Source organism: Acinonyx jubatus, chromosome E3 (assembly GCF_027475565.1).
Source record: "Acinonyx jubatus isolate Ajub_Pintada_27869175 chromosome E3, VMU_Ajub_asm_v1.0, whole genome shotgun sequence".
Taxonomy (NCBI): Eukaryota; Metazoa; Chordata; class Mammalia; order Carnivora; family Felidae; genus Acinonyx; species Acinonyx jubatus.
The window spans coordinates 28,123,579-28,146,390 of NC_069398.1; the positions used below are offsets into that span (position 1 = coordinate 28,123,579).

Below are 22,812 nucleotides of genomic sequence, written 5' to 3' on the forward strand. Positions count from 1 at the left end.
GCCGGAGATCCCAGCTCAGATCTGATAGGCTCCCCGGTGCCTGCCCCGACCCTGGCCCCCGTGCTTCGTGTCCCCTGAGATCCCTGCAGCCTTGCAATCAGCCCCTCATATTGAGGCACTTGGGCTGGGTTTCTGTTGCTTACAGAGCCGCCTGTGTTCCGGTCAGCACGACGCACCCCGGCCTCCTACTCGGCCCGTCTGCTGGCCCTGGGTCTCCAGCCTTAAGCACCCACCACCCCCTCCTTCTCCCTGATGACCCAGTTACGAGGTCTGCGAGAGCCCCGGTACAGGTGTCTTTCCTGCTTGTCCTCCTGGCCCACCTCAACCAGAGACAGAGCAGGCTGGGCGGGGGGGTGGGGGCTGGGGGGGGTGGGGGTGGGGGGTTGACCAGTGAAGAGCCAGCTCTGCCCACCCATCCCCCAACTCCTCACAACCGTCCCCTCCTCCCCGCTGCCACCATTCAGGCCTCACACCCTCTGGTTGCAGGGCTCCTTCCATACAAGTGTCCAGCTGTGTCTCTCCCCTGCTAGAAGCTTCCGTGGCCACCACTGCCATCCAGGACCAATCTTCACCTTTCCTAATCTGACCTTGTCCCTCTCTCCTCCCCCATCTGCCCCCAGCCCCTTTCTGGAAACTTCCCTGTGCTTCTAACACTTCCTTTCTCCTTCTCGCACTGATGGGCCTTTGCACCTGCTGGGCTTGCCCCACCCCCTCCTCCACCTGGTTAACTCTTACCCAGTCTTTCAGGTGCCTCAGCTATGTCCCTCATTGAGAGGATGCTCCTCCCTCCGGGTGGGCTGGGTGCTCCTCCCTGGGGTCCCTTGCTGCCCTCACCACTGTCCTTGCTCTCCACTCTCTGAGAGGCAAGGACTGGCCTACCCCATCCTGTGGCCTGGGCCTGAGCCTGGGAGGGCAGGATGGGGCAGGCTTGGGGGCGTCCTCCATACTCACCAAGAGCTGCTGCTGAGCAGTCGGGGGGGGGGGGGCAACGATCCAGGGCTTTCCCTGGTTACCTGGCCCTTGAGGAAGCCAAGTCTATCCCCCAGGGGCGGGTCAAGATGGGCTGTCCACACCCAGACTAGGGGCTGCCGCATCCCCAGCACCCCATGAGGGGCCAGGCCCCAGCAGAGACCGGCAATGTTCACAATCACAAGTTAGTAAATGCGGGTGTAATGGATGGGCTGCAGCTGACCCCTCGGATGGAGAAATCTTGGAGGTGCAGCCAAGCCAGCTCCTGCCTGGTGTCACTGGGGTCTTGCTGTGTCAGGAATCTCATAAAGAGAGGGGACGGCGCTGTGGGGAGAGGGGGAGAGGCTCTGTCCCCCACCTCCCACAGAATCCTCAAGGATCAAGCCTCAGGGTTTGGTGGAGCCTTCTGGAATGTGCCAATCCCACAGAAAGGTTTTCCCAGCTGCCAGGTCATCATAGTGGTTAAAAGAGTGTAGGCTCCTGTTCAGCCATAAAGAAAAATGAAGCAACGATACACAAAGTAACACGGGCGAACCTTGAAATTAGGTTCAAAGGAGCCAGACGCAGGAGGTCACGTAGTGGATGATTCCAGTATGTGAAATGTCCAATAGGCAAAATCATGGACAGATAGTAGGTTAGTGGTGGCCAAGGGGTGGGGGGAAATGGGGTGACTGGGGTGTTAGTCCAGGGCATAGGGTTTCTTTTGGGGGTGGTGAAAAGGTCTTAAAATTGATTGCACAACTCTGAATATACCCAAAACCACTGAGTTATACATTTGCAATGGGTGAGTTGAATGCTATGTGAATTATGATTCAATAATAATAATAATAATAATAATTAATAATAAAGCTCAATTCCAAGAAAGGGAGTGTAGGCTTCAAGGTCAGATGGCCTGGGTTCAAATCCTGGCCCCACCACTTACTACCTGGGCAATGTTGGGCAAGTCACTTGACCTCCGGCCTGAGTTTGCTCACCGGCAAAATTAAGGTGATAAAGCACCTGTTTTGTCAGGTTGGCAGGGGTCAATACATGTGACGGCTGGGGCAGTGCCTGACACACGGCAGGCACCTTCTCTCACCAGTTCAGCCCTGTGTCCCATGTGGTGGAAGCTGGAATATCTGAGAGGTTAAAGTGACTTGCCCAAGGTCACGGTCGTAGGCTGAGTGATGGCCCCCCACCTCTATGTCTCAGATGTAATCCCTGGATACAAACTTATTTTGAAATAAAGGTCTTTGAGGATATGATTAAGTTAAGGATGTCGAGATGAAGAGATTCCTGGACTCCCCAGATGGGCCCGAAAAACAATGACAAGTCCTTGTAAGAGACACAGAGGACAAGACAGACATAGCGGGGGAAGCCAGGTGAAGACGGGGGCAGCCACAAGCCAGAGGGACGCCCGGAGCCACTAGAAGCTGGAAAAGGGAAGGGATTTTTCCCTCAGAGCCTGCCGAGGGAGCACAGCCCCGCCATCACCTTGACTTTGGACTCGAGCCTCCAGAACTGTGAGAAAGACGTTTCTGGCAATTTGTTACGGCAGCCTCAGGGGGCTGTCCAGCGACCCAGCCCACAGTGTCAGAGCAAGGACTCTTGACCCCACTTACCGCTTGGGACCCCTTCATTGCATTTATCTATGAATATAAAACAGCTTCAACCCCAGATACCACGAGGGTTCTGGAGGCAGGTTCTGGGATCCTGTTTCACAGATGAGGACGCTGAGGCCTCAGTGTCACCCGCCCGTTCTACACACCCATCAACAGGAGGGAGTTGCCTCCTCACTGGGACACAGGAGCCTGGCTGTCTCCTCCGGGGCATACCAGCTCATTAGATTTAGCAGCCCCCGCCTGGAAAAGTATTTAATTTGCCTTTTACAATGCACCAATTGCAAGTTAATTAACTGGCAATTGAAAGTTATAGGTGACATTAGAATTTATTAATAACATTGGAAATAAATCTCCCTGGAATTCAAGTAATTGAAAATCTCGTGAAATTTTTTTTTTTTTTTATCGTCCATGAAACAGGTCTGGAAGAGAGGTGTTCCAGAAACCTCAGGGGTGGTTGGGATTGCAGGTGTGGGAGAACTGGGTGGGAGGGGACTTCTGTTCTGACCTAAGCCCATCTTGGATGCCCACCTGACCCCTGCTCACCACCTCGGTCACTGCCTCCTAGGTTCTGGGAAGGAGTCATTCTCCTCTTGGGAATGTCCTGTGACTCACTGCGGTGATCAGAGCTGGGTGCTGGGGACACAGATGTGACCCTGCCTGCAAGAAAATCAGAGCCTGGGGTGCTCGGGTGGCTCAGTCGGTTGAGCATCTGACTTTGGCTCAGGTCATGATCTCACGATTCGTGAGTTCGAGCCCCACGTCGGGCTCTGTGCCGGCAGCTCTCAGAGCCTGGAGCCGGTTCGGATTCTGTGTCTCCCTCTCTCTCTTCCCCTCCCCCACTCGTGCTCTGTCTCTGTCTCTCAAAAATGAATAAACATTAAAAAAAGTGTTTTCTAATCAAATAAAAAAAAGATCAGAGCCTAACGGTGCAGACAGAGCAGTGAGGGCAGTGCATTCTGGGAAGGGAGACGCTCAGACATGGTCCCTGAGCGTGGGGGTCAAGTGTCTGATTAACAACGTGTGTACTCAGGGCCGCAAAGCCCCAGGGGGTCAAATGAGTGTCTGATTAACTTCCATCCACACTCTGATTCCCTCCTGGTCCCGGGAAACAGGTTGTACTGTGTTCTCTAGAGGGATCAGCCCAGGGGGTAGGGCAGGAAATGTGGGGTCCTATTGGAATGCCCCAGAAGGAACCCCAGCCTGGACGACCCGCTTCTGAGGTTTTTTTTTTTTTAATGTTTATTTATTTTTGAGAGAGTGCAAGCAGAGGAGGGTCAGAGAGAGAGGGACAGAGGATCCAAAGTGGGCTCGGTGCTGACAGCAGCGAGCCCAGCGTGGGGCTCGGACTCACGAACTGTGAGATCACGACCTGAGCTGAAGTCAGATCCTCGACCGACCGAGCCACCCAGGCGCCCCTCTGATTTTTGACCAAGGCCATCCGGCCCCTCCAGCGGGAGCTCCCCTCTCCTACAGCAGCGGCAGGTCAGCTGCAAACTCCTGCCCGCGACCCTCATGTGTCAGAGGCAGAGCGCACCCCCTCGCCCCCCGCTGTGCCATCAACCTCTATTCCTTGGGGCAAGAGCGACATTACAAGTACTTTACAACCGCACAGCACGGGCACCCGACGGGCAGATCCCGGTCTTGGTACTGGGACTGGGTCCTGGATTCCGGGAGGTCTCCGCGAGGGGCCGGGACGGTGGGGGGCAAGTGGGCGGTCCTGGCGTGTTTAACAGCAGGTCTGGCGGATCAGCCCAGCCTGAGTCCCCTCCACACAGTGGCCGCCATGCTGGGGCCCTTGGGTAGCCTCTGACCTTCAATTTCGTCTCTGGCCAGTGGCCAACTTGGGTGGAGCAAGCCGGGGTCCTTGGCTGTGGGCCCTACACCTGCCTTGTTCAGGAGCCACCCCCGCCCCGAGAGGGGAGGCCCGAGTCAGGGTTCTGCCTCCGTCCACACTCTTTCAGTGCCTTGCTCCCACTCAGCTGGGCGGGCACGTGAGGAAGAGAGGGCCCCACGAGCCAGACAGGGCAGTCACAGGCCAGGGCCCTGGGACTAGGGCTGCTCAGGACCCAAGGAGAGGGGGCCTGGCAGAGAAGGGAAGTGTTAGTAAGGTGTTCCTGTACCCTGGGTTTCCCCACATGCACCTGTATACTGGGTACATGCACACACTCATGCATACGCTCACAAAGCAGGGGCTGGAACCTGTTTGAGCAGAAAGGTGGGGCACAGGATCTAGACCGTGGGGCACAGGAGAGAAGTGTGTGTGCACGGTCGAGAGCCGAGCAGACTTTGGGAGCCCCCGGGGGTGGGACTGAGATGAGGGGGAGGGGGGCTGTGCAAATTCTCCCTGATCGACTCCTTGGGTGGCCCATGCAGGCCGGTGCAGGGGTGGGAGCTTCCTCCCCTCGCTCCCCTCCTGCGCTGGGCTCATGAGCTCCTCCCCCAGGGGCTGGGGACAGCGGGGACGGAGAGGGGCCGTCATGGGTCCTGGAGGCTCAGTAATGGCTCTGGATGGCTGGCTTTGCCATTCTGAGTCACCACTGGGACCCATTAACCTGTCACGCAGGTTTGAGTTTCCCTCCGTGAGCACGGAGACACTTACGACATGAGACAGAAGCAAGGACCAGAGGGCCTGCAGGAGTCAGAGGAGGTGATGCGTCTGAAGATTTTGCCCAAAGCCAAGAGAACTGTGCTTCCCCGGGGCTGTAAGTACCAGACCCGATTGCTCTCCCCTGTGGCTGGGGAGCCAGCACCCACAGGCCAACGAGAGACGCTAGTTCCTGGGGAAGCCCACAGCCAGGAGGATGGGACACCGAGGACGGGTCACCAAGGACAGGGCCAGGCTGCAGAGCCACGGCTCAGGGCCAGGAACGGGGCAGCCCCTGCAGATTCACGGGGGGCAGCGCAGGCGGACTTGCCTTTCAGGGAGATGATTCTACGGGCCAGATGGAGGGAAGAGGCCAGACTGACCGTGAGAACCCGCCGTGGCAGCCAGTCCCCCCCGTGGGTCCGCTTCCTACCCCTCGAACATTCGACGTTCTCCAAGATCTGGCACCTTGCAGCCGCTGCAGTCCGCTGTGGGCATTCCTTCTGTCCACCACCGAATCTGTGCCGCTCGTCAGCCTTTGCTCGCCCCTGACGGTCTCCTGGTTCTCGTGCCCTTGGCTCTTCCTTCCAGAACCACAGCAGCCAAGAGCACGGCTTCCCCGAGTCTCAGATCTGTGTGGAAACCCAGCCTCACCACCAGCTGGCTGTGTGACCTTGGGCGAGCCGCTCAACTTCTCTGGGGCTGCACGGACCCTCCACAAAGCAGGGAAGGCGGCCGCGAAGCGCAGGGAGGGGATATAAGCCACATGTTAAGCGCGGTGCCTGGCTGCATCCTTACGAAGGACCAGCTCATGAGCACCTCGCCGGGGAGACCCTGTCTCACAGCCCTGGCCCTCGGGGACTGGGACCTCCTCTGGGGTCCGCACTCGCCGCCTTCGCCCCGTCTGACACACAGCCTTGGCCTGTCCGCCCTGCTGGTGGGGACCCCCCACCGGAAGCGGGTTCCCTCCCACACTCCCTTCTACTCCCTGCGGCCTGGAAGTACCATGCCTCCAAACTTGCTCTATGTTGGGGGCTCACTCCAGACTCTGCTAGTCCCCCCAAGGCCTAGTTGCACCACCCAGGGCCAGGGTACCCATGAAGGCATCCCATGAATCTAATTATTTAAAACTTATATGTTAAGTCTCCTCCTTTACAAAGACTGGGAAGGGAAGGTCACTCGGGGCTCTGACTAGAACGTGAGGGCCCAGGGAGGTCCCCAGCCCTCTGAACCCCCACCTGTGCACGTGTGGAGATCCACCCTGCGGGCCCGTGCTCAGTCCACACCCTCAAATGTGGCAGCCCCCTGGTCTAAGAATGCCGGGGTCAGCGGGGAAGTGGTCTGTCCTTGAGACACTCAGAGGGAGAGGCCCACAGAGACCCTGAGCTGAGGGCCGTGGGGCTGCACATGTTGGTGTCCTGGGCCAGGTGGATAGTCTCCCTCCGAGCCCCATCTCCACCCCTGGTCTGGGAGAGGGAGCTGCCCTCTGGTCTGTCTCACCAGGGGGTAGATGGCACTCAGTCCCGTGGTCACCCCAGGGGGCACACTGGTCCCCAGATGAGGCTTCACCCAGCAACGGGGGTTGCTCAGGGCAAGGTGGGGGGCTTCAGTGAGCTGGGAGGGTGGCCTGGAGGAAGAAAAGGGGCTCAGCCCTGCAGGGGAAGCGCTCACGCCTCTGCCCGGCCAGGCTTCCTGCACCCGCGCATATGCTCTGTGCACAAGATGTGGGTGCACAAGCGGTCAGCGACGAGCCGCCCTCCTTCGCCCCTCCTGGTCTCTGCGGGTGCCGTGCGCCTGCCTGCCAGGTCCCTTTCCTGTGTAGCCCCCTCCCGTTGGCCCCCGAAGACCCCCCGTTGTGCCGCTGCGGCCCCACAGCCGCGTGTGTGTGGCACGGGCCAGGAGTCGCCTGTCCCCACATCCAGCCACAGGGTCACGACATACGCATCTTCCGGGGACGGCCTGCGCCACCGTGGCCCGGCTCACCAGGCCTCGCCCAGCTGCCACCACAGGACACCAGACCCCCAGTGGGGAGAGCACCTTTATTGTCACAGCGTTCCAGACTGCCCGCTGCCTCTGACTGCCACACTTGGGCCCCCAGGCCAGTTCTGCCTCACAAGGGGCCATCGGGACCTTGAGGGCAAGAAGAGGTTACCGGGGCCTGCGGGACCAGGCCACAACCTCCCGGGAGCACCAAGGACGCTGGGGACAGATGGCTCCTGCCCTGAGGGGACACAGGCCCTGGGGTGGCACCACGATCTTTGGGTCTCGGCCCGGCAAGAGAGGAGAAGCAGGGCTGGTCCAGGTCACAGGGGACCCAGGGCCCGAGAGGCCTTAAGGGCTGCGGTCTGAGCTGCTCTGGGGTCCCGGGCCCCGGCCACCTACTGAGTTCCCTTCCCCGGGCCCACAGCCCTCAGCGGGCAGTGTCTCTCCTGATGGGGCCTGGGACTCAGCTGTCCTTCCTCTAGATTGTCAAAGGCTCGTTAGACTTGCTGTGCGATCTGGAAATGGCCAACCCTACAGGTTCCCAGAGAGGGCAGGGCTGCAAGTGACGGCCTCCTCAGGTGCACGTTCCCGGGAAATACTGCCTCCTCTCGGCTCGGGGGCAGGAGGGCCTGCTGGGCTGGACTGGGTGGGCTCAGAGAGACTGGGAGGCAGCGGTGGGCGACTGCCAGTTTGGTTTGAAGGCCCCTGCACCCCCAGTGCCCCTCTCTCACTGTCCCCAAGTCCGTGTGAGCGTCACGGGCTTATTCAGGGTCTCCCTGGCCTCTGAGAGCAGCCGCCGCCAGACCCTGGAGCAGACCCCAAGCCCAGGGACGGGGAGGCTGAGGAAGGAGGCCCGGGACCCTGCCTGCCTTCCCTGCGGGCCGGGCCAGCCTCCCCACAGCCCCACGCCTGCCCTGAGTTTCTCTGTGAAGACAGGAAGCTGGCGGGGTCCCGAGTTAAGGAACCGAGAGGCCTGGGTTCAAATCCTGCCCTCGCTGTCCCTGGTCCCGTGGCCTTGGCACGTTATTTACACTGGCCGAGCCTCCGTCCTCCCGTGGAAAGTGGGGTAGCAAGCCTGCCTCCTAAGGGTTAAATGAGACAATGTAGGGAAAGCCCCTCAGGCAGGCCCAGACTCAGTGAATGATGAGTATTATGATTATTCTCGTGCCCCGCCCAGCCCACCCAGAGCCCGTCTCCTGCAGAAAGTGAGGGCGGGGGAGGGCAGGGACCAGGAAAGGGCCCCGCCAAGGGTGCCGGGGCCCTCTGGACCCTGCCTCTGCAGTTGCCATCTGTCCCCAAGGCCCCCAGGCCCCGGGAGCCAGCGTCCCTCAGGATCCTCGGTGCCTGGAGCCCAGTCCCACCACGTGGTGTCTTCAGAAGCCGGTGGCCACGCAGGGCTCGGACCTGGGTCTCCGGCAGGGCTTGTCCTGGAGAGCTGGCCTCTTACTTCCCGCCGCTGGCCTGGCCAGCGCTCCTCTGCCCAGGGTCGGGGCCGAGCAGGGCGGCGAGGGGACCGTCGGCCGGCGGGGAGCCCCCACGCTTCATCTTGAGGCTGGCTCTCAGGGCAGCATCTTGGCCGGAGCCCCCCTCGGGGGAGGCGAGGGGATCTGGAAGGACGGCAGGTGCACGGGCTCACACAGGGTCTTGGGAGCACTCGGAGGCACTTTGCTGCTGGCACCAGGGAAGCCACGTGCCCGGCGAGGACAGGGCAACGCAGCAGCAGCAGGGTGTCCCCTCACGTGCGCCCCCCTCCCCATTCAGTCGCCCGCTCACTCGGTAACAAGTGCTGAGCAGGGCTGGGCTCCAGGCCCCTCCCTGTCACCACCCTCCTGTCGCAAGGGCCTCCCAGCGTGCCAGGCAGAGACGTGGAAACCCCACGCCGTGAGGGAGTAGCAGGCCCTATGGAGCACCGTGAGGCAAGAGGAGGGTGCCTTCACAGAGGAAGGGACCCTAGAGCAGGTCCCCCATGGGAGCTGGCAGTCAGCCGGCAGAGGGACCGGCCTGAGCAAAAACAGAGGTTGGGGCGGGGGTTCTGGGGACGACTAGGTGGTGGCTCCGTGCCACTGGGCACCAGGCCGTGCTGGGGAGGGGCTTGGGCTTGACGTGCCTGGACACCGATCATGGGCCACAGGGAGCCACGGAGGGTCCTTGAGCAAGGAGAGGCGCAGTGTCTGACTGGGGTTGGGGGAAGACCATCTGGCAGCCAGGCGGAGGTGTCATCGGAGACCAGAGACGGTCGCAGTTGCCACAAGGGCGGCAGGGAGCGGGGAGGCGGGAGCGGAGGGGACTCCCAACTCCGGGGCCAGCTGTGGGGCCGGCCGGCCCCAGGCCCTGGTCACAACTCACCATGGATCCCGATCATGTGCTCCAGGATGAGGACCCTCTCTGCCAGGATCTTCAGGGCCTCCCGCAGCTGCTGCACCCCCTCACTCTGGCGGGGAGGAAGCACGGGGTCAGGGCTGGCCACAGGGACGCAGCCGGGGCCACGCGGCTTCCGCGTACATGTCCTCCCCGTCCTCCCTGCTCCCGTCTCCTTCTCGCCATCCTAGTACGACAGCCATCACAGGGTGGATGTTTTGCGCACAAGGAATCCGAGGCACAAAGAGAGTAACAGGCGTCCTGTGGCCACACAGCCTGGGGCTTAACACCGGACCTGGCCCCTCGAGCCTCGGTTCTTCCGGCTCCCGTGGCTGCCCGGCCGCTTCCCCGGCGTGCCCTTCCTCCCAGAAAATACCCTGCCGGGGACAGAGCACCCAGCACAGGTGGGGGTGTTTTGCCGGTCCCCTTGCTGGCACCGTCCACCCGAGAGCTCTCCAGGGGTGACCCCCCGGCAAGAAAAGGCGAAGGCTTCTGGAGCGTTGGCAGGAGTGCGTGAGGCCCGGCCTACACGTGGGCAGAGGGCCTTGTGCGCCGAGACGCGCGAGTGAACTGATTTATGGAGAAGACAGGCGTCAAAGCCGCTTTGAAACGGAAAGTGATGGTGAGGAGGTCGGGCCCCACCCTGAAGTCGGCCCCCAGAACGGGTGCCTTTCGGTGGCCTAACGTGACAGCTGTCATGACATGCACAGCAGCCTCGCTTAGAACAAAACAAAAGGGACCAAAAAGTATCCTACAGGAGAGAGGCCTTCCCTCCAGGGGACCAAAGGCCAGGGGAAGCCACAGAGTGGGCAGTGTCTGGGACCGGGGGCCCCCGGTGAGGAGCAGAGGGTCCAGGGCTCCTGCTAAGCCCCGTGTCCCTGGGCCACGGGATGCAGGCCTGTGAAATGCAAAGGGGTGGAGGCCTAAGTATCGTCTCCATCCCCGACACAAGTGACCCGTGAATCGGTGCCCGTGCCTTGGTGCCCACCTCTTCCTCCCACCGCCTCCTGTGCCCTCCGCAGCTGCTCTGCCTGCAGCCTCTACCCGCTTCTCCAGTCCTGCAAGGGCCTCCCAAAGGTCCCCAGCCTCCCCCCACCTCCCTGCTGAGCTCTGACACTCACGGGGCGTTTGGACTCTCCCCGTGCGAGGTCTCCCCTGCTGGCCCCACTGCCCTCACCCCCTTTATCCGTCACGCCAGTCTCCGGCATCCCTCCTGCTCCCAGAAGGTAGTGGGTCCCCCCGGCCGTGCCTGGGCTCCATCTCTGTCCCCTCCCGCCATCTCCCCCTGGGCCCTGCCGGGTGCCATCCTCAGTCCCCCAGCGCCGTGACCCTGTGGGCACCTCTGTGCACCAGGCGCGGCATGTGGGGACTTCCGTCCCTGGACAGGGACTCCACAGCCTGCAGCCTCCTTTAACGGGGGGCTCTCTTCTGCAGGGTCCCCCCCCCCCGTCCTCCGGCTGCAGGCCAGTCACCCCATCCGTGCGACCCCCACTGCAGAATCGGCACACTATGCTGCAATCATCACTTCCCTCATCTGTCTCCTCCGCGGGGCCGGGACCCTGTTCACCCCATGGCCCAGCACCCTGTGGGCTCACGGGTGTCGGTGCAGATCTGCTGGGCACCGGCCGTCCCGCTGCGACACGGCCGAGGGGGCAGGCGGGGAACGCGGCCGACAGGACTGTTACCTCTGCAGCCGCCTTCTCCTCTTCTTGTCCCTTCCCGCCGGGCTCGCCCTAGGAGAAAGTCAAGTTGTCCAAAGCCGGTGAGGGGCACCGGGGCGCCTCCCTCCCCTCCCCGGCTTCTTGGGCAGACCACGGGGAGTCAGTGGCAGGGCCTGGGGACAGGGTGCCGGGGCGGAGCCTGACAGCCTCACCCATGGGAACTCCTGCCCTGGCGGGGGCAGAGCAGGAGCGCTGAGGCCCCACGCGTCTCTGCACAACCCGGCACAGCTTGGCTTTAGCGGCTTCACTGTGCTTCTGGGCCACCGAGGAGCCAGGTCTGAAACCCCATGAGCCCACCTCTCAGCTCTTCCGGGGAGCGAGTCCCCGCCTCTCTCTGCTTCCGCCTCTGAATCCAGGCCAGTGACACCAGCCGCACATGAACACCCACGTGTTGTCCTATGTGACCTGGAACACGTTACTTTGCTTCTCTGTGCCTCAGCATTCTCATCTCTGAAATGGGGTAATAATACTGCCTACCTCCCAGGAGTATTAGGAGGATTCAATAAACCAAAGCGGTAATGAGCTCTGACTGGCGCCTGCCACCAGAAGCCCCGTGACGGGGCTCAGCAGCGTCTACCAGACAGAAGCCAGGAGGAGGCATGGCTCCGAGGCTAACGCTCCTGGGTCTCAATCTTGGCTCCATCATTGCTTCGCTGTGTGACTTTGGGCAAATTACTTAACCTCTCTGAGTCTTAGCTGCCAGTTCTCAAAAATGAGGCAAATAAAGTCCCGCCTCGCTGGGCTGCAATGCAGCTTAAACTCACTATGTCTGAAGAGCGCCTCCCTTGCGGCCAGCACATTGTAGGTGCTCAGCACAGATCCGTCCCTCCTCCCTGGCCGCACGCCCCTAACTTTAGATTTGGGGGCAAAGGAGGTGCCCGCCTCCTTGGCCCTGCAGGCAGGAGTTGAGACTCAGAAATTCTTGTTTCCAAGGAGGAAAATTAGAGGCCAGCTGTCTGAGCCTCCACTCTTGGCAAGTTCAGAGGAGGGAGGGGACTTTGCAGGTCACACAGCATTGTTAACTCAGGGGTCTGGGAGCCTCGGGAGAGATCTGAGGACCCTCATCCCAGTGAGGGGCTCCCCACCTCCTAAGGGCACCCCTTCCCAACTCGGGCAGTGGGGACCACACGTAGGCTGCCCCTTCTCTGGGCGGGGTACGATCGGGCCATGTCTGGGGTGGCTGCGGGGCTGAGCTCAGGCGAGGCTCCTGGGACAGACCTCTGCCCACCCGGCACCCCGGGGGCCACCCTGGGGCCCACCGCCCTGGGCACGACCCATCGGCTCAGCCCCTCACTTACAGCCGGTCCCATCATGCTCCGCTCTCCGGCCAGGCCCTGCAGAAAGTCAGACAAAGCAGATTAGGCCTTGCCTGCCCGCCCCCGCCCCCCAACACCTCTGTCCTCTCCTTATCCTCCCTGCACCAGGCTCAGGATCTGGAAGGACGGAAGGAGGATGTCACAGAGGGGACAGGAAGGCCCCACCTGGGCCACCCTCCCCGGACTCCTCCCTGAGGCTTGGTCTTCTCTGCTGAGAAGTGGGCCACGCATGTATAGTTATCCACACGGAGCTGGCATGGATGGCCAAGCCCCCAGTCCCCCGCATGAAGAGAGAGGGGTCCCCAGAGGTGAGTGCCAGCAACACCAATCACGAGGGTCCCACCGGGGGCCTCCCGTCCATGCCGATGTCCAGCCCGAAGGCTCCCCGGAGCCCAGACCCACGGGGTACCCATCCACCTCCCCCAGGCAGAACCCTGGCTCCCCCCAAACCTACCCCGCCCTGCGGACACCTCCTTGGAAGGTGGCTCCCCGGTCCTCCCAGCTGCTCCCCGACACGCCTGGGAGGTAACCTTCCTTTCCCTCTCCTGCCAAATCTGTTCCACCAGCCAGACCTGTCACATCACTTTCTGAACACGTCCATTCCGTTTGCCGCTTCAGGGGCCACCACTTAACACACGTCACCTTCTCGTCTCCCCCGAGGGCTTCCGGGGTCTCCTCCCGGGTCGCCCTGCTCCACTGTGTCCCCGTCCTCCATTCCCCCACCACAGTCACAGCTGCAGGGGCCTCTTAAAGGTGTAAATCAGGTCACAGGCTCTCCCTCCCTGAGACTCAGAGCCCCTTGCCCTGTGACCCAAACCCACACTCCCTGACCCACCTCACCTCACACTTCACTCTCCTCAGTCAGCACTGGGCTCTTCCCTGCCCCAGGGCCTTTGCACTTGCTCTTCTGGCTAATTGGAGGGCCCTTTCTTGGCATCTTTGTACGGCTGCTAGTTCTGGTTCCTTAGGTCTCAGCTGAAGTGTCACCTCTGCAGGTCTGTCATGCCTCGCTTGCCTGGGCCCTTTCACTCTGTCACATCGCCTCATTTCCTCCTTTCTTGACACTTATGTCCTTACTTGTCCTTGTCTGCCTCCCCTGCTGTACCATCAGCTACCGCAGGGCTCCCGATGTCCCTGCTCTCGTGCCCAGCACAGTATCTGACGCAGCAGAGACCCCAAGAGATATTTGGTTAACGAAGAACATTTATTAAGGGTCTCCTGAGAGCCTGGGGCTTTTCCTCCATTGTCCCCTTTATGTCTCACAACCAGCCCACCCAAGAGGGATTCCTCATTTCACAGGGTGGGGGAGGTGGGGGCCAGTGACTTGCTCAGGGTCACCCGGCTGGAAACTGGGAGAGCGGGGCTTCAAACCCAGGTCTCTCTGTCCTGCTCAGAGGAGAAAAGTAGGGGCCACCTCATCCTCTGCTGTGGTCCCTTCCCACTCCTCTCTGACCCATGTCTAGGGGACATCCCCTCACCCCAGCCTCAGAGGCCTCGACTCTTTGGCAAGGGATGGAGACAGACAGTGGCCAGGTCACCAGGCTGGTCCTGCCGTCCACGGGGAAGACCCTGTCTGGTCCTTCCATGGTGAGCAGAGGGGGCTGGTGGTTATTCGGACACTGTCCGTATCTGGGCTAACCTTGGAACCTAGCTCCACCCCTGCAGTGTGGGGGCCTGGGTGGGCCCTGGCAGAAGGTCATGGAAGGGGCTCTTCAGGGCCTGTCCAAGGGGCCCCTGGGGAACCAGGGACAGGCTGGGCACTGTCTGGTGCCCTTGGGCATCCCAGTCCTGGCCACGGGACCCCCAGCCTTACGGAAGGACCACAGCAAAGAGGGAAGGGGTCAAGACACTGCACCCTCCACGTCGATGCCAGGTCACACACCCTCTTGGGCGGGGCGGGGGGGGGGTCGGTAGGAGGAACAGCTTTGACTAGGCCCCTCTAAATCTCCTTGGAATCTTGGGAGCCCGGGTCCCCACAAGGACAAGGTCTGCACAGTCCCCCAAGTGGTACTACCGTAAGGGCCTGAAGACCCTGAAAACAGACCGCCTCGCAGGATTAAGGCTATCCCAAAGCACCCAGCACATTCTCGGTGAGGGCTGGAGGCAGCCGGGGAAAGCCTGAGAGGGGCCCCACCCCTGCCGTTCCCCTGCTGTGTGACTCTGGGCAAGCGACTGAACCTCTCTGAGCCTCCACTTCTCCACCCCCTCTGGGACGGAACGATGGCGAATCTGAACGCAGGTGGCACAGGTAGCTGGGAAGGGGCCCCTGACTTCCTCTGTCGCCGCAGGCTGGGGCAGCAGGAGGCGTGTGACCGCACAGAATTCTACCCCTGCCGCCTCCCACACTTCCCTGGGCATCTCAGTCCCTCACCACACTCCTGCCCCCGTCACTGTCGGGCTCTGTGGCCCACCCCACCCTTCCTCTCTGAGGGTGCCCCTGTCCCCCTCTCCCTGCAGACATTGTGCCACCTGCCCCTCCCCGATGCTGTGTCTCCCGGCGTAAAAACACACAGTGGGGACAACAGGGAGCAGATTAGCAGTCATGGGACACTGGTTCTTTGATGTCTAGAATGTAAGCTCTACGGGGCTGCCCTGTGGCCCCTCAGCGGCTGTATCCTCAGCTTGGGGGGCTGACGCCCCGAGTGTTTCAGGAATGTTCTTCTAGCATCTAAAGGGGTGGACTCCCAAGGTCCCAGCACTCACAGGGCCAAGGCCCAGACTCCCGGCCCTGGCAGTAGAGGGGCCACCTCCAGCCACCTGCTAAGCACAGCCTGAGCTCCTGGAGCAGGAGTCAGCAGGGCCCTGGGTCTGGACAGGCTCTGGGCAGGGAGAGGGGTGGGGCGCTGGAAGCTCCACCTCTTTCTGCCTCCGGGCTTCCCCTCCCTGGTGTGATTTCTTCCCAGGCCCTAGGCCTCTGAGGCGCAAAACACACCCCATCCCAGCATTCTGTTTCTCCTTGCTCCCTCTAACAACCCACAAGGGAAGCCCTGTACCCCTGTCTTAGCAGCCAAGGCAGCCGGAGCTCAGAGAGGCCGCCTCTCCACCCGAGGTCACACAGCTGGAGAGGCAGAGCAAGCTGGGGTTTGGGGCCACCTCGCCAGGCTTCGGGGCGCCCTCTCACACACAGGGGGCTCTCGGGGAGGAGGGCGACAAGCTGGGGTGGACGTTCTGTGATCCCATATGGCCTCAGGAGGCACCTGGTCTCTCTGGGTCTCAGTCAGAGAGACGGGAAGGACGCCAACATCTCCCCGGCATGGGGGAGCAGACAGCAAAGGACAGCAGCGGCTGAGATGACCAGGGTCACACCCACCTTCCCCTGGATCCTGCTGGGCCCTGCTGCGGAGGGGCCTGGCTCCTCTTTCCTGGGGAGCACCCCCCCCCCCCCACCCTGCCCCAGCCCCTGCCAGAAATGAGGGAAGTCCTTACCTGGGATCCAGGTACACCTGGCGGTCCTGGGGGACCGTGTGGGCCAGGAGGACCTGTGGGCAGAGTCACACACGGTCACCTGGGGCCAGTCCCCTGCCCACCCTTAGCGCGGAAAGCCCACCTCCACCGCCCTCTCCCTGCAGCGCCTACGTTGCAACCGGCTCTTCCCTCAGGGCCTCATCCACGGGTCACCCCCCCGGCCCTTCCCCAGCCAGCCAGTCTCCTGGCGAATGTCTCCCAGGTCCGCCCCTCCTCCGGGCTTCGGACCCTACCCCTCCGAGGCCATCCTTCTTGCCTGAGTTACTGCAACAGCATCCCGACCATCCACTCTCCATGTGGCCACCCAGAGCCAACTTCCAGGTAGGTCCCTCTCGGGGCTCCTGAGGTCCTCAGGCCGGCCCCCTCCCCCCTTCCGGCCCAAATCCTCTCCTGAAAAGCTCCTCTGCTTCTGCGCCTTTGCAGATGCTGTTCCTTCCTTCTGGAGCTTCTCCATCCCCTCCACAGCCTGGCAAATTCTTTCCTCTTGTCTCAGGATGAGCATCACCTCCTCCAGGAAGCCTTCCGGCACTACCCACGCCCACCCCTCCTCCAGACCAGTCCCTGAAAGGGAACCAGCCGCCACCCACGGCCACGGTCGATACGCATGTCTGTGCCACGTGCAGGGAGTCCTCGGTCAGTACATGAAAGTGTAAATGACTGGTGGGGAATGAGGCACCCACACAGCTGGACAAGCAGGGCTGGCCCCTGCCCCACACGCCCCTTCCCTCCCCACCAGTGAGGGTCCCTGGAAGGAGGGGATCCAGCCCTTAGAGCCCCAGGGCTGTCCCCTGCCCCCCCTCCCCCGGCCCCTGGTCTCTGCCACCAGGCCCCAGGCTTCCTGCCTCTCCGGGCACCTGCCCTGCCAGCTCCTGGACCACCCCTGAGCTCACCCCCTGCCTCCCCCTGGGCCTGGGCCTCCATGAACCCCGGTGCAACCCCCACTCAGGCCCACATGGGGGCAGCCCTGAGCTGCTTCACTTGGGCACCTGGCAGAAACATTTGGGGCCCCAAGGGGTGAGCAAGGGGACTCACCTCAGGCCACACGGTGAGTTGTGGACACACCCATATCCCCAGCACCCTGCCAAGGCCACGGGCCCCTGACCGGCCCTACGAGAGCCCCTGGCCCAGGCCAGGCCCAGAGGCAGGGGCGGCGGGGGGCAATCCCGGCCAGGCTGTGCAGCTGCCCTCTGCGTTTACCTGGAGGGCCAGGGGGGCCCCGGGGCCCTGGGACGCCGGCCAGCACGGTGTCCACGGCAGCAGAGGCCAGCTGTGAGTGTCCATCTGTGGGCAGAGCAGAGGGGCCCGTGACACGGTGGGGCAGGACCGGCAAGGCTGGGGTGCCAGGCCTGAGCTCCCCCGGGGCCAGGAGGACAGGCGCCCCCACCCCACCGGGCCTCACAGCAGCCCTGGTGAGCAGACGCTCGGACTCCCACGGGGGCCAGGTCAAAGGGCAGGGAAAGCCTGGGGGGCTTCATATAATGCACAAACTCCTTCCCGAGCATTCCAGGCCCTTCAGAGTCTGGCCCTGCCCTACTCACCTCCCCAGGCTCCAGGCCAGCCCTCTCCTCCCCACTCCATTCCACAGGCCCGTTCTGATGCACCTGACTGGCTCACTCCTGTGGGGCCTCCTCCAAGAAGCCCTCCGGGCTCAGCCCCCTGAGCTGCAAGAGCCTGGGCTGCCTCTACAGGGCCCATCACTCAGCCTGGGGCAGCGGTGAGGTCTGTTCACGGCCCAGTTCTGACAAACAGGTCAAGCCCCATGTGCCTTTGCCCTGCCCCACCTCTGCCCTTCCCTCCACACCCAGAAGCCTGGACCACCCTCCCACTGGTTCAAGGCGATGGGCGGGGCCCGCTGGGGCATCCCCAGTCTTCCCCAAATTCATACTCAGGGGCCCCAGGGCCGCGGGTAAAGAAGGTCCCATCTGAGAAGGGCTCTGATCACTGGAGGTGTCAGGAAGGCAGTGCCCGAGGCGTCTGGCCCAGACCAGGGCAGGCGGGAGCCTTGGGATGGCTCCATGTGGCTCAGGGGTGGGCGCTGAGCCTTGAGCCCCCCAGAGCACCGCACTGGTGGCACCGGCCCCCTCCCTGAGTCTTCAGTGAGTTCCCACTTGCTCCAGAAGGTTCTGTTCTCGCCTGGCTGGCCCCCTGCACCCACTGAGTGCAGCCCAGGACCCCCATTCTGCAAGGCTGAGTCGCTTCCTCCCACCAGAGCAATTCCAACGGGGACTAATACCCACCCCCTACTCTACAGGTGGGGAAAGTGAGGCTCCGACGGGGACAATGGGATTCAGGCCTAGGTTTTAACGCTCAGGTTAGGGGCACCTGGGTGGTTCATTCGGTTAAGCGTCCAACTTCGGCTCAGGTCTTGATCTCGCGGTTCATAGGTTCGAGCCCCACATCAGACTCTGGGCTGACAGCTCATAGCCGAGAGCCTGCTTCAGATTCTGTCACCCTCTCTCTCTCCCCTTTCACCGCTCGTTCTCTCTCTCTCTCTCTCTCTCACTCCCCCCCTCTCAAAAATGAATAAACATTTTAAAAAATCTAAAAAAATAATAATAAAGCTCAGGTTAAGGGCTGCGCTGCCTGAGGGGGGACAGGAGCACCAGCCGGAGGGGGCTTGGGTTTCTCTGACCAAGACAAGAGGTCCCCATCCCCCATCGTGCCCAGGATGTCACTTAACACTGTCACTAGCTTCTTAAAACCCTCCCCAGGTTTCCCAGGGCATTTAACCGAAAGATACCCCTGTGACGCCCTCACCCCACTCTCCGGGCCTCCCTGACCCCACCCTTCCCATAGGTAGGCGGAGGTTTCCGGGTTCAGAAACAGCAGACTGTGCCCCCCGGGGGCAGGAGACTGTTTTGTTCACTGCTGCATCCCCAGTGAGTGTGCAGGACACATAGTAGGTGCTCAACCAATACTTGTCACATGGCCTGCATACGGTGAGACGATTTTCCAGGAGACGCAGCAGCGGTGACCTCGGGGGCGCTGCTCTCACCAAATGGGGAAACTGAGGCCAGGGCAGACAACAGAGACTCAGTGGGCGTCAGGACCCCAGGGGCAGCAGCTGAGCACCAGAGCAGGGATAGGCCAGGCTGGGGCCAAGAGCTGGGTTGGGGGACCTGCATCGGCCACCCCCAGAGGCCCTTCTGCCCCACCCGGCAGAGCCTGGCTCCAGAGCTGGGGCCCTGCTCACTGAGGGTCTGCGTCCCCGGGGCCTGCCCCTCAGTGGCACTCACCGTCCTTGTCTGTCGGCGACTGCAGGGAGTAGAGGACACCCTGGGGGCCGTTCGGAGGGAAGCCTGGGCTGCCTGCTGGGCCGGGGGGGCCAGGGGGGCCCGGGCGTCCCATCTCTCCAGGAAGCCCGCGGGGTCCTGGCGGCCCCAAGAGGCCTGCAGCGGGAGAAGAGGAGTCACGCGAGGGCTGGGCCTGGCAGCTGACACTGCAGACGGGACCCAGGCCGGTGGTGGCCTCCAGACCAGCGTCCCCGGAAGGCTGTCCTGGGATGTGAGTGAACCGGCTTTCCCTTCAGGCCTAGTGCACAGGGAACACCAGGGGAGGGAGGGAGGCAAGGGAGGCAGGGTCGCCCCCTCCTGGGACCTCAGCTCTGGGGTCGGGGCACTGAGGGTGGCAGCCAGCCTGGGCTAGCACAGGACCTGTGCCTTCCCTGCAGGACCCAGGAGGAGCTGGGAGGCTCTCTGGAGGTGTTGTTTAAATGACTGAGCACAGTCCCCAGGCCCCAGCTGCCCCACCCACACACCTGCACCCCCAGCGCCTGGAGCCTTCCGTCCTTCCTGCAACCCAGGGTCAGACCAGACCTAAAGTCTTTGGGATAGGGTGGCAGTGGGGGTGCTGGTGGGAGGAAGTGAGCCTGGAGCCCCCCAAGACGGCACTCATTAACCCCAGCAAGATCGGGGGTTGTGGGAGGCCTCGCCTGCTCAGATAGGGGAGAAACCCCAGACCCTTTCCAGCAGACAAAGTCAGATCTGGGGTGCGGGGTGTCCTTACCGGGAGGCCCTGCTGGGCCCTTCTCTCCTGCCTGGCCCCGGTCACCTTTGGAGCCTGGGGGACCTGCAGGCCCTGGCGGTCCCGTCTGCCCCGGGGGCCCTGAGGAGAGAATGAGGTAAGCCCTGAGGACACTGTGGGCCGAGCCGCCATGAGGGGGGGGGGGAGCGGGGGACTTCAGGCCTGACCATCTGGGCCATCTGGTCAGCCCTGCCCCCGGAGCAGACACCTTCTCCATCATTACAGTTTACAGACCATTTTTGTACCTATTCATTCCTGTGATCTCAAGAGCTACTTTTGTTCCCACTTGACAGGTGGGGAAACTGAGGCTCAGGAAGGTGTGGTCCCTTGCTCAAGGGCCCAGAGCCAGGCTGCCCCTCTCTCAAGGGTCCTGCTGTCTCCCTGCTCAGGGTCGGGAACTGGGCTCCTGGCAAAAAGCTCCCCAACGAGGCCTCCACAGGGGCCCCAGGAAGCCCTAAAGCACACAAGCGCCCCCCTCACCTGCTCTCAAGAATGCCTGGGCTCCCCCAGGTGTCACCATTTGTAGGGGTTGTGCCCCACCTGGCGGCCATTTCTCAGAACTGCACTTTGCCTGGTGAAGAGAAAGTGTGGCCCAGGAGACCCAGAGCACCTGCCAAGCTCCTCCCAGGGGGTGTGGGGCCTGGGTGCCCTGAGGGCTGGGAAATCCCCCTCCTCCCCAGTTCCAGAAGAAGGACTGCAAGAAGGTGGGCATGGGTGGCTGCCTGGGTGTGAAACCTAAGGGATGACAGAGAGGTGAGCCAGGGGACCCGTCAGCCCTCCTCCCACAGCCTCCCCGGCACCGGCCACCGGCCACTCCCACTGCTGGGGGCTGTGCCCTTCCTGCTCTGCTCTCTGTCCCAACTAGACAGGCACACGCAGAAAACAGGGCAGAGGAGGTGGGGAGGGGGACAGGGTGTGAGCTCAGAGCTGAGTGTGGACAGCAGTGCTAAGAAGCTGGGGCCTCAGCTGGGAGAGAGGGAATGGAGAGAGAGCATCACCTGCAAAGGGCTATAGCCGGGCCAACAATGATCGAGACAAAATGGCCCCGGATCACGGGGGTGACCCCAAGGGTCGTTTCCCTGAGCTTCGGTTTTCTCCTCTGTAACCTCAAGCATCACCAACTTACCGGAATGATGAGAAGTGATATCTGTGCAGCCTAGGGTGATATAACAATATTTAATAACTGGCACGGCACAGATAGTGACCAGTCAGAAGGGACACCGGCCTTAAACCCCCGAGTTCAGCCACATCGACAGATGCCAGCCACCCACGTGCCCGGGGTAAAGCCCCAGCACAGTGCGTGGCACGGGACAGGCATTCAGCAGTGCTCACCGCCCGCTATTACGCTTACTGTCCCTATTCTACAACCCCCAGGGCCGAGCCCAGTGGATACAAGCTGCAGAGAGAAAAAACAGTTACTCCTGACTTTAAAACACCGCAGGAGGGGCGCCTGGGTGGCTCAGTCGGTTCAGTGTCAGACCTCGGCTCAGGCCATGATCTCGGTCTGTGGGTTCGAGCCCCGTGTCGGGCTCTGTGCTGACAGCCCGGAGCCTGCTTGGGTTTCTGCGTCTCCCTCGCTCTCTGCCCCTCCCCCACTTGTGCTGTCTCTCAAACATAAATGTTAAAAATAATTTTTAAACACAGGAGGGAAGGAGCAAACAACACGGTGGCAGATGTCCCCCGACACCCCGGCCAGAGAGTTCCGGGAGCCCCTCCCCGCCCCAGAAGGTGGGGGGAGGCGGTAAACTCCAGAAGGCCGGGGCTGGGCTGCGGGGCTGAGCACAGGTGCAAAGAGGCAGCGGGCAGGTCATGAGGACATGTACCAAACTGAACGACGGCGACAAGGAAGGATGGGGACTTCAGCGGTTCGCATGGGGTCTGCGGAGGCAGCCGTGACTGGGCTGCAGCCAACTGTTTCCAGGAGGGACTGAAACCCCCACGGCCAGATCTTCCATTTTTCTAAGAGAAGCCGGAAATCCTGTTTTTCGTGTGAACCCCTCCCCCCCAACCCCCACCGGCTTTTGAAAAGTTCGCTCGCTGTGTCGAAAGAGCAAGGGAGCGTGCTGGATCCAAAGGGCCTACTGTGTGACCTCGTGGTAGAGGCCCTGGGAGGCCGTGCTCAGGCTGCTTTGGCCGCAGGCCTCACTCACCGGCGGGGCCCGTGGGCCTTCTCCTTCGGGGCCCTGGGTGGGCGAGGGGGATGGCGTCAGGGAGGAAGTCCTCGTTCCAGGGTGGTGGGGTGCTCTGGGGGGCCGGCAGGTCATTGCCCGGGCCTGCGGGCTGCTCTGCCGCCTGCAGCAGGAGAACCTGGGGACAAGGGCAGAGGTCAGGACCCCCGCCAGGCCCGAGACATGCGTGTACGAGATATGTGTCCCCGGAGACTTCATGCCCCTCGTGGGACTGCTGCTCCCCTTCTGGAATATTCTCCCACCCCTGCCCTCCTCCTCTTCCCATTTCCAGAGCCTGGACCCGGGGCTCAAGCAGGTTGCCACTGGGACACCTTCAGACTCCCTGCGCCTTGCTTCTGGAGCGGCCGTCACCGTGGTGAGAGACCAGTGGTCACCACCCCCCCCTTCCCTGGCTCCTCCCAGGGCACTGGTCCCTCACAAGGCCTGGCTTAGGGCACAGACAACGGATGGAGGTCTGTTGTGGAGGGAGGGAGGGAAGGAAGGAGGGAGGAAACTAGAGAAGAAAAAAAGAAAAAGAGAATGAGAAAGAAAAGGATATAGGGGTGCCTGGGCGGCTCAGCTGGTTAAGCATCCGACTTCGGCTCAGGTCATGATCTCATGGTC

At 62.0% G+C, this 22,812-nt stretch overlaps 1 protein-coding gene across 3 annotated transcripts in view; it reads right to left on the minus strand.

Annotated features, from left to right (window-relative positions):
- Nucleotides 1–6,247: 6,247 nt before the first annotated feature.
- COL26A1 (collagen type XXVI alpha 1 chain) overlaps nucleotides 6,248–22,812 on the minus strand; it is a 200,385-nt gene continuing 183,820 nt past the window's right edge. For 2 of the 3 annotated variants that reach the window (XM_027042028.2, XM_027042026.2), the window contains 9 exons: nucleotides 22,171–22,327; nucleotides 20,003–20,101; nucleotides 19,234–19,386; nucleotides 17,195–17,278; nucleotides 15,959–16,011; nucleotides 12,515–12,550; nucleotides 11,181–11,228; nucleotides 9,484–9,568; nucleotides 6,248–8,744 (listed from right to left, as the gene is read on the minus strand). In XM_027042028.2, coding sequence (XP_026897829.1) covers nucleotides 8,581–8,744; nucleotides 9,484–9,568; nucleotides 11,181–11,228; nucleotides 12,515–12,550; nucleotides 15,959–16,011; nucleotides 17,195–17,278; nucleotides 19,234–19,386; nucleotides 20,003–20,101; nucleotides 22,171–22,327 — 879 coding nt within the window. In that variant the 3' untranslated portion in view covers nucleotides 6,248–8,580. The remainder of the gene's footprint in view (nucleotides 8,745–9,483; nucleotides 9,569–11,180; nucleotides 11,229–12,514; nucleotides 12,551–15,958; nucleotides 16,012–17,194; nucleotides 17,279–19,233; nucleotides 19,387–20,002; nucleotides 20,102–22,170; nucleotides 22,328–22,812) is intronic. The other variant, XM_027042027.2, reaches the window with a different exon arrangement.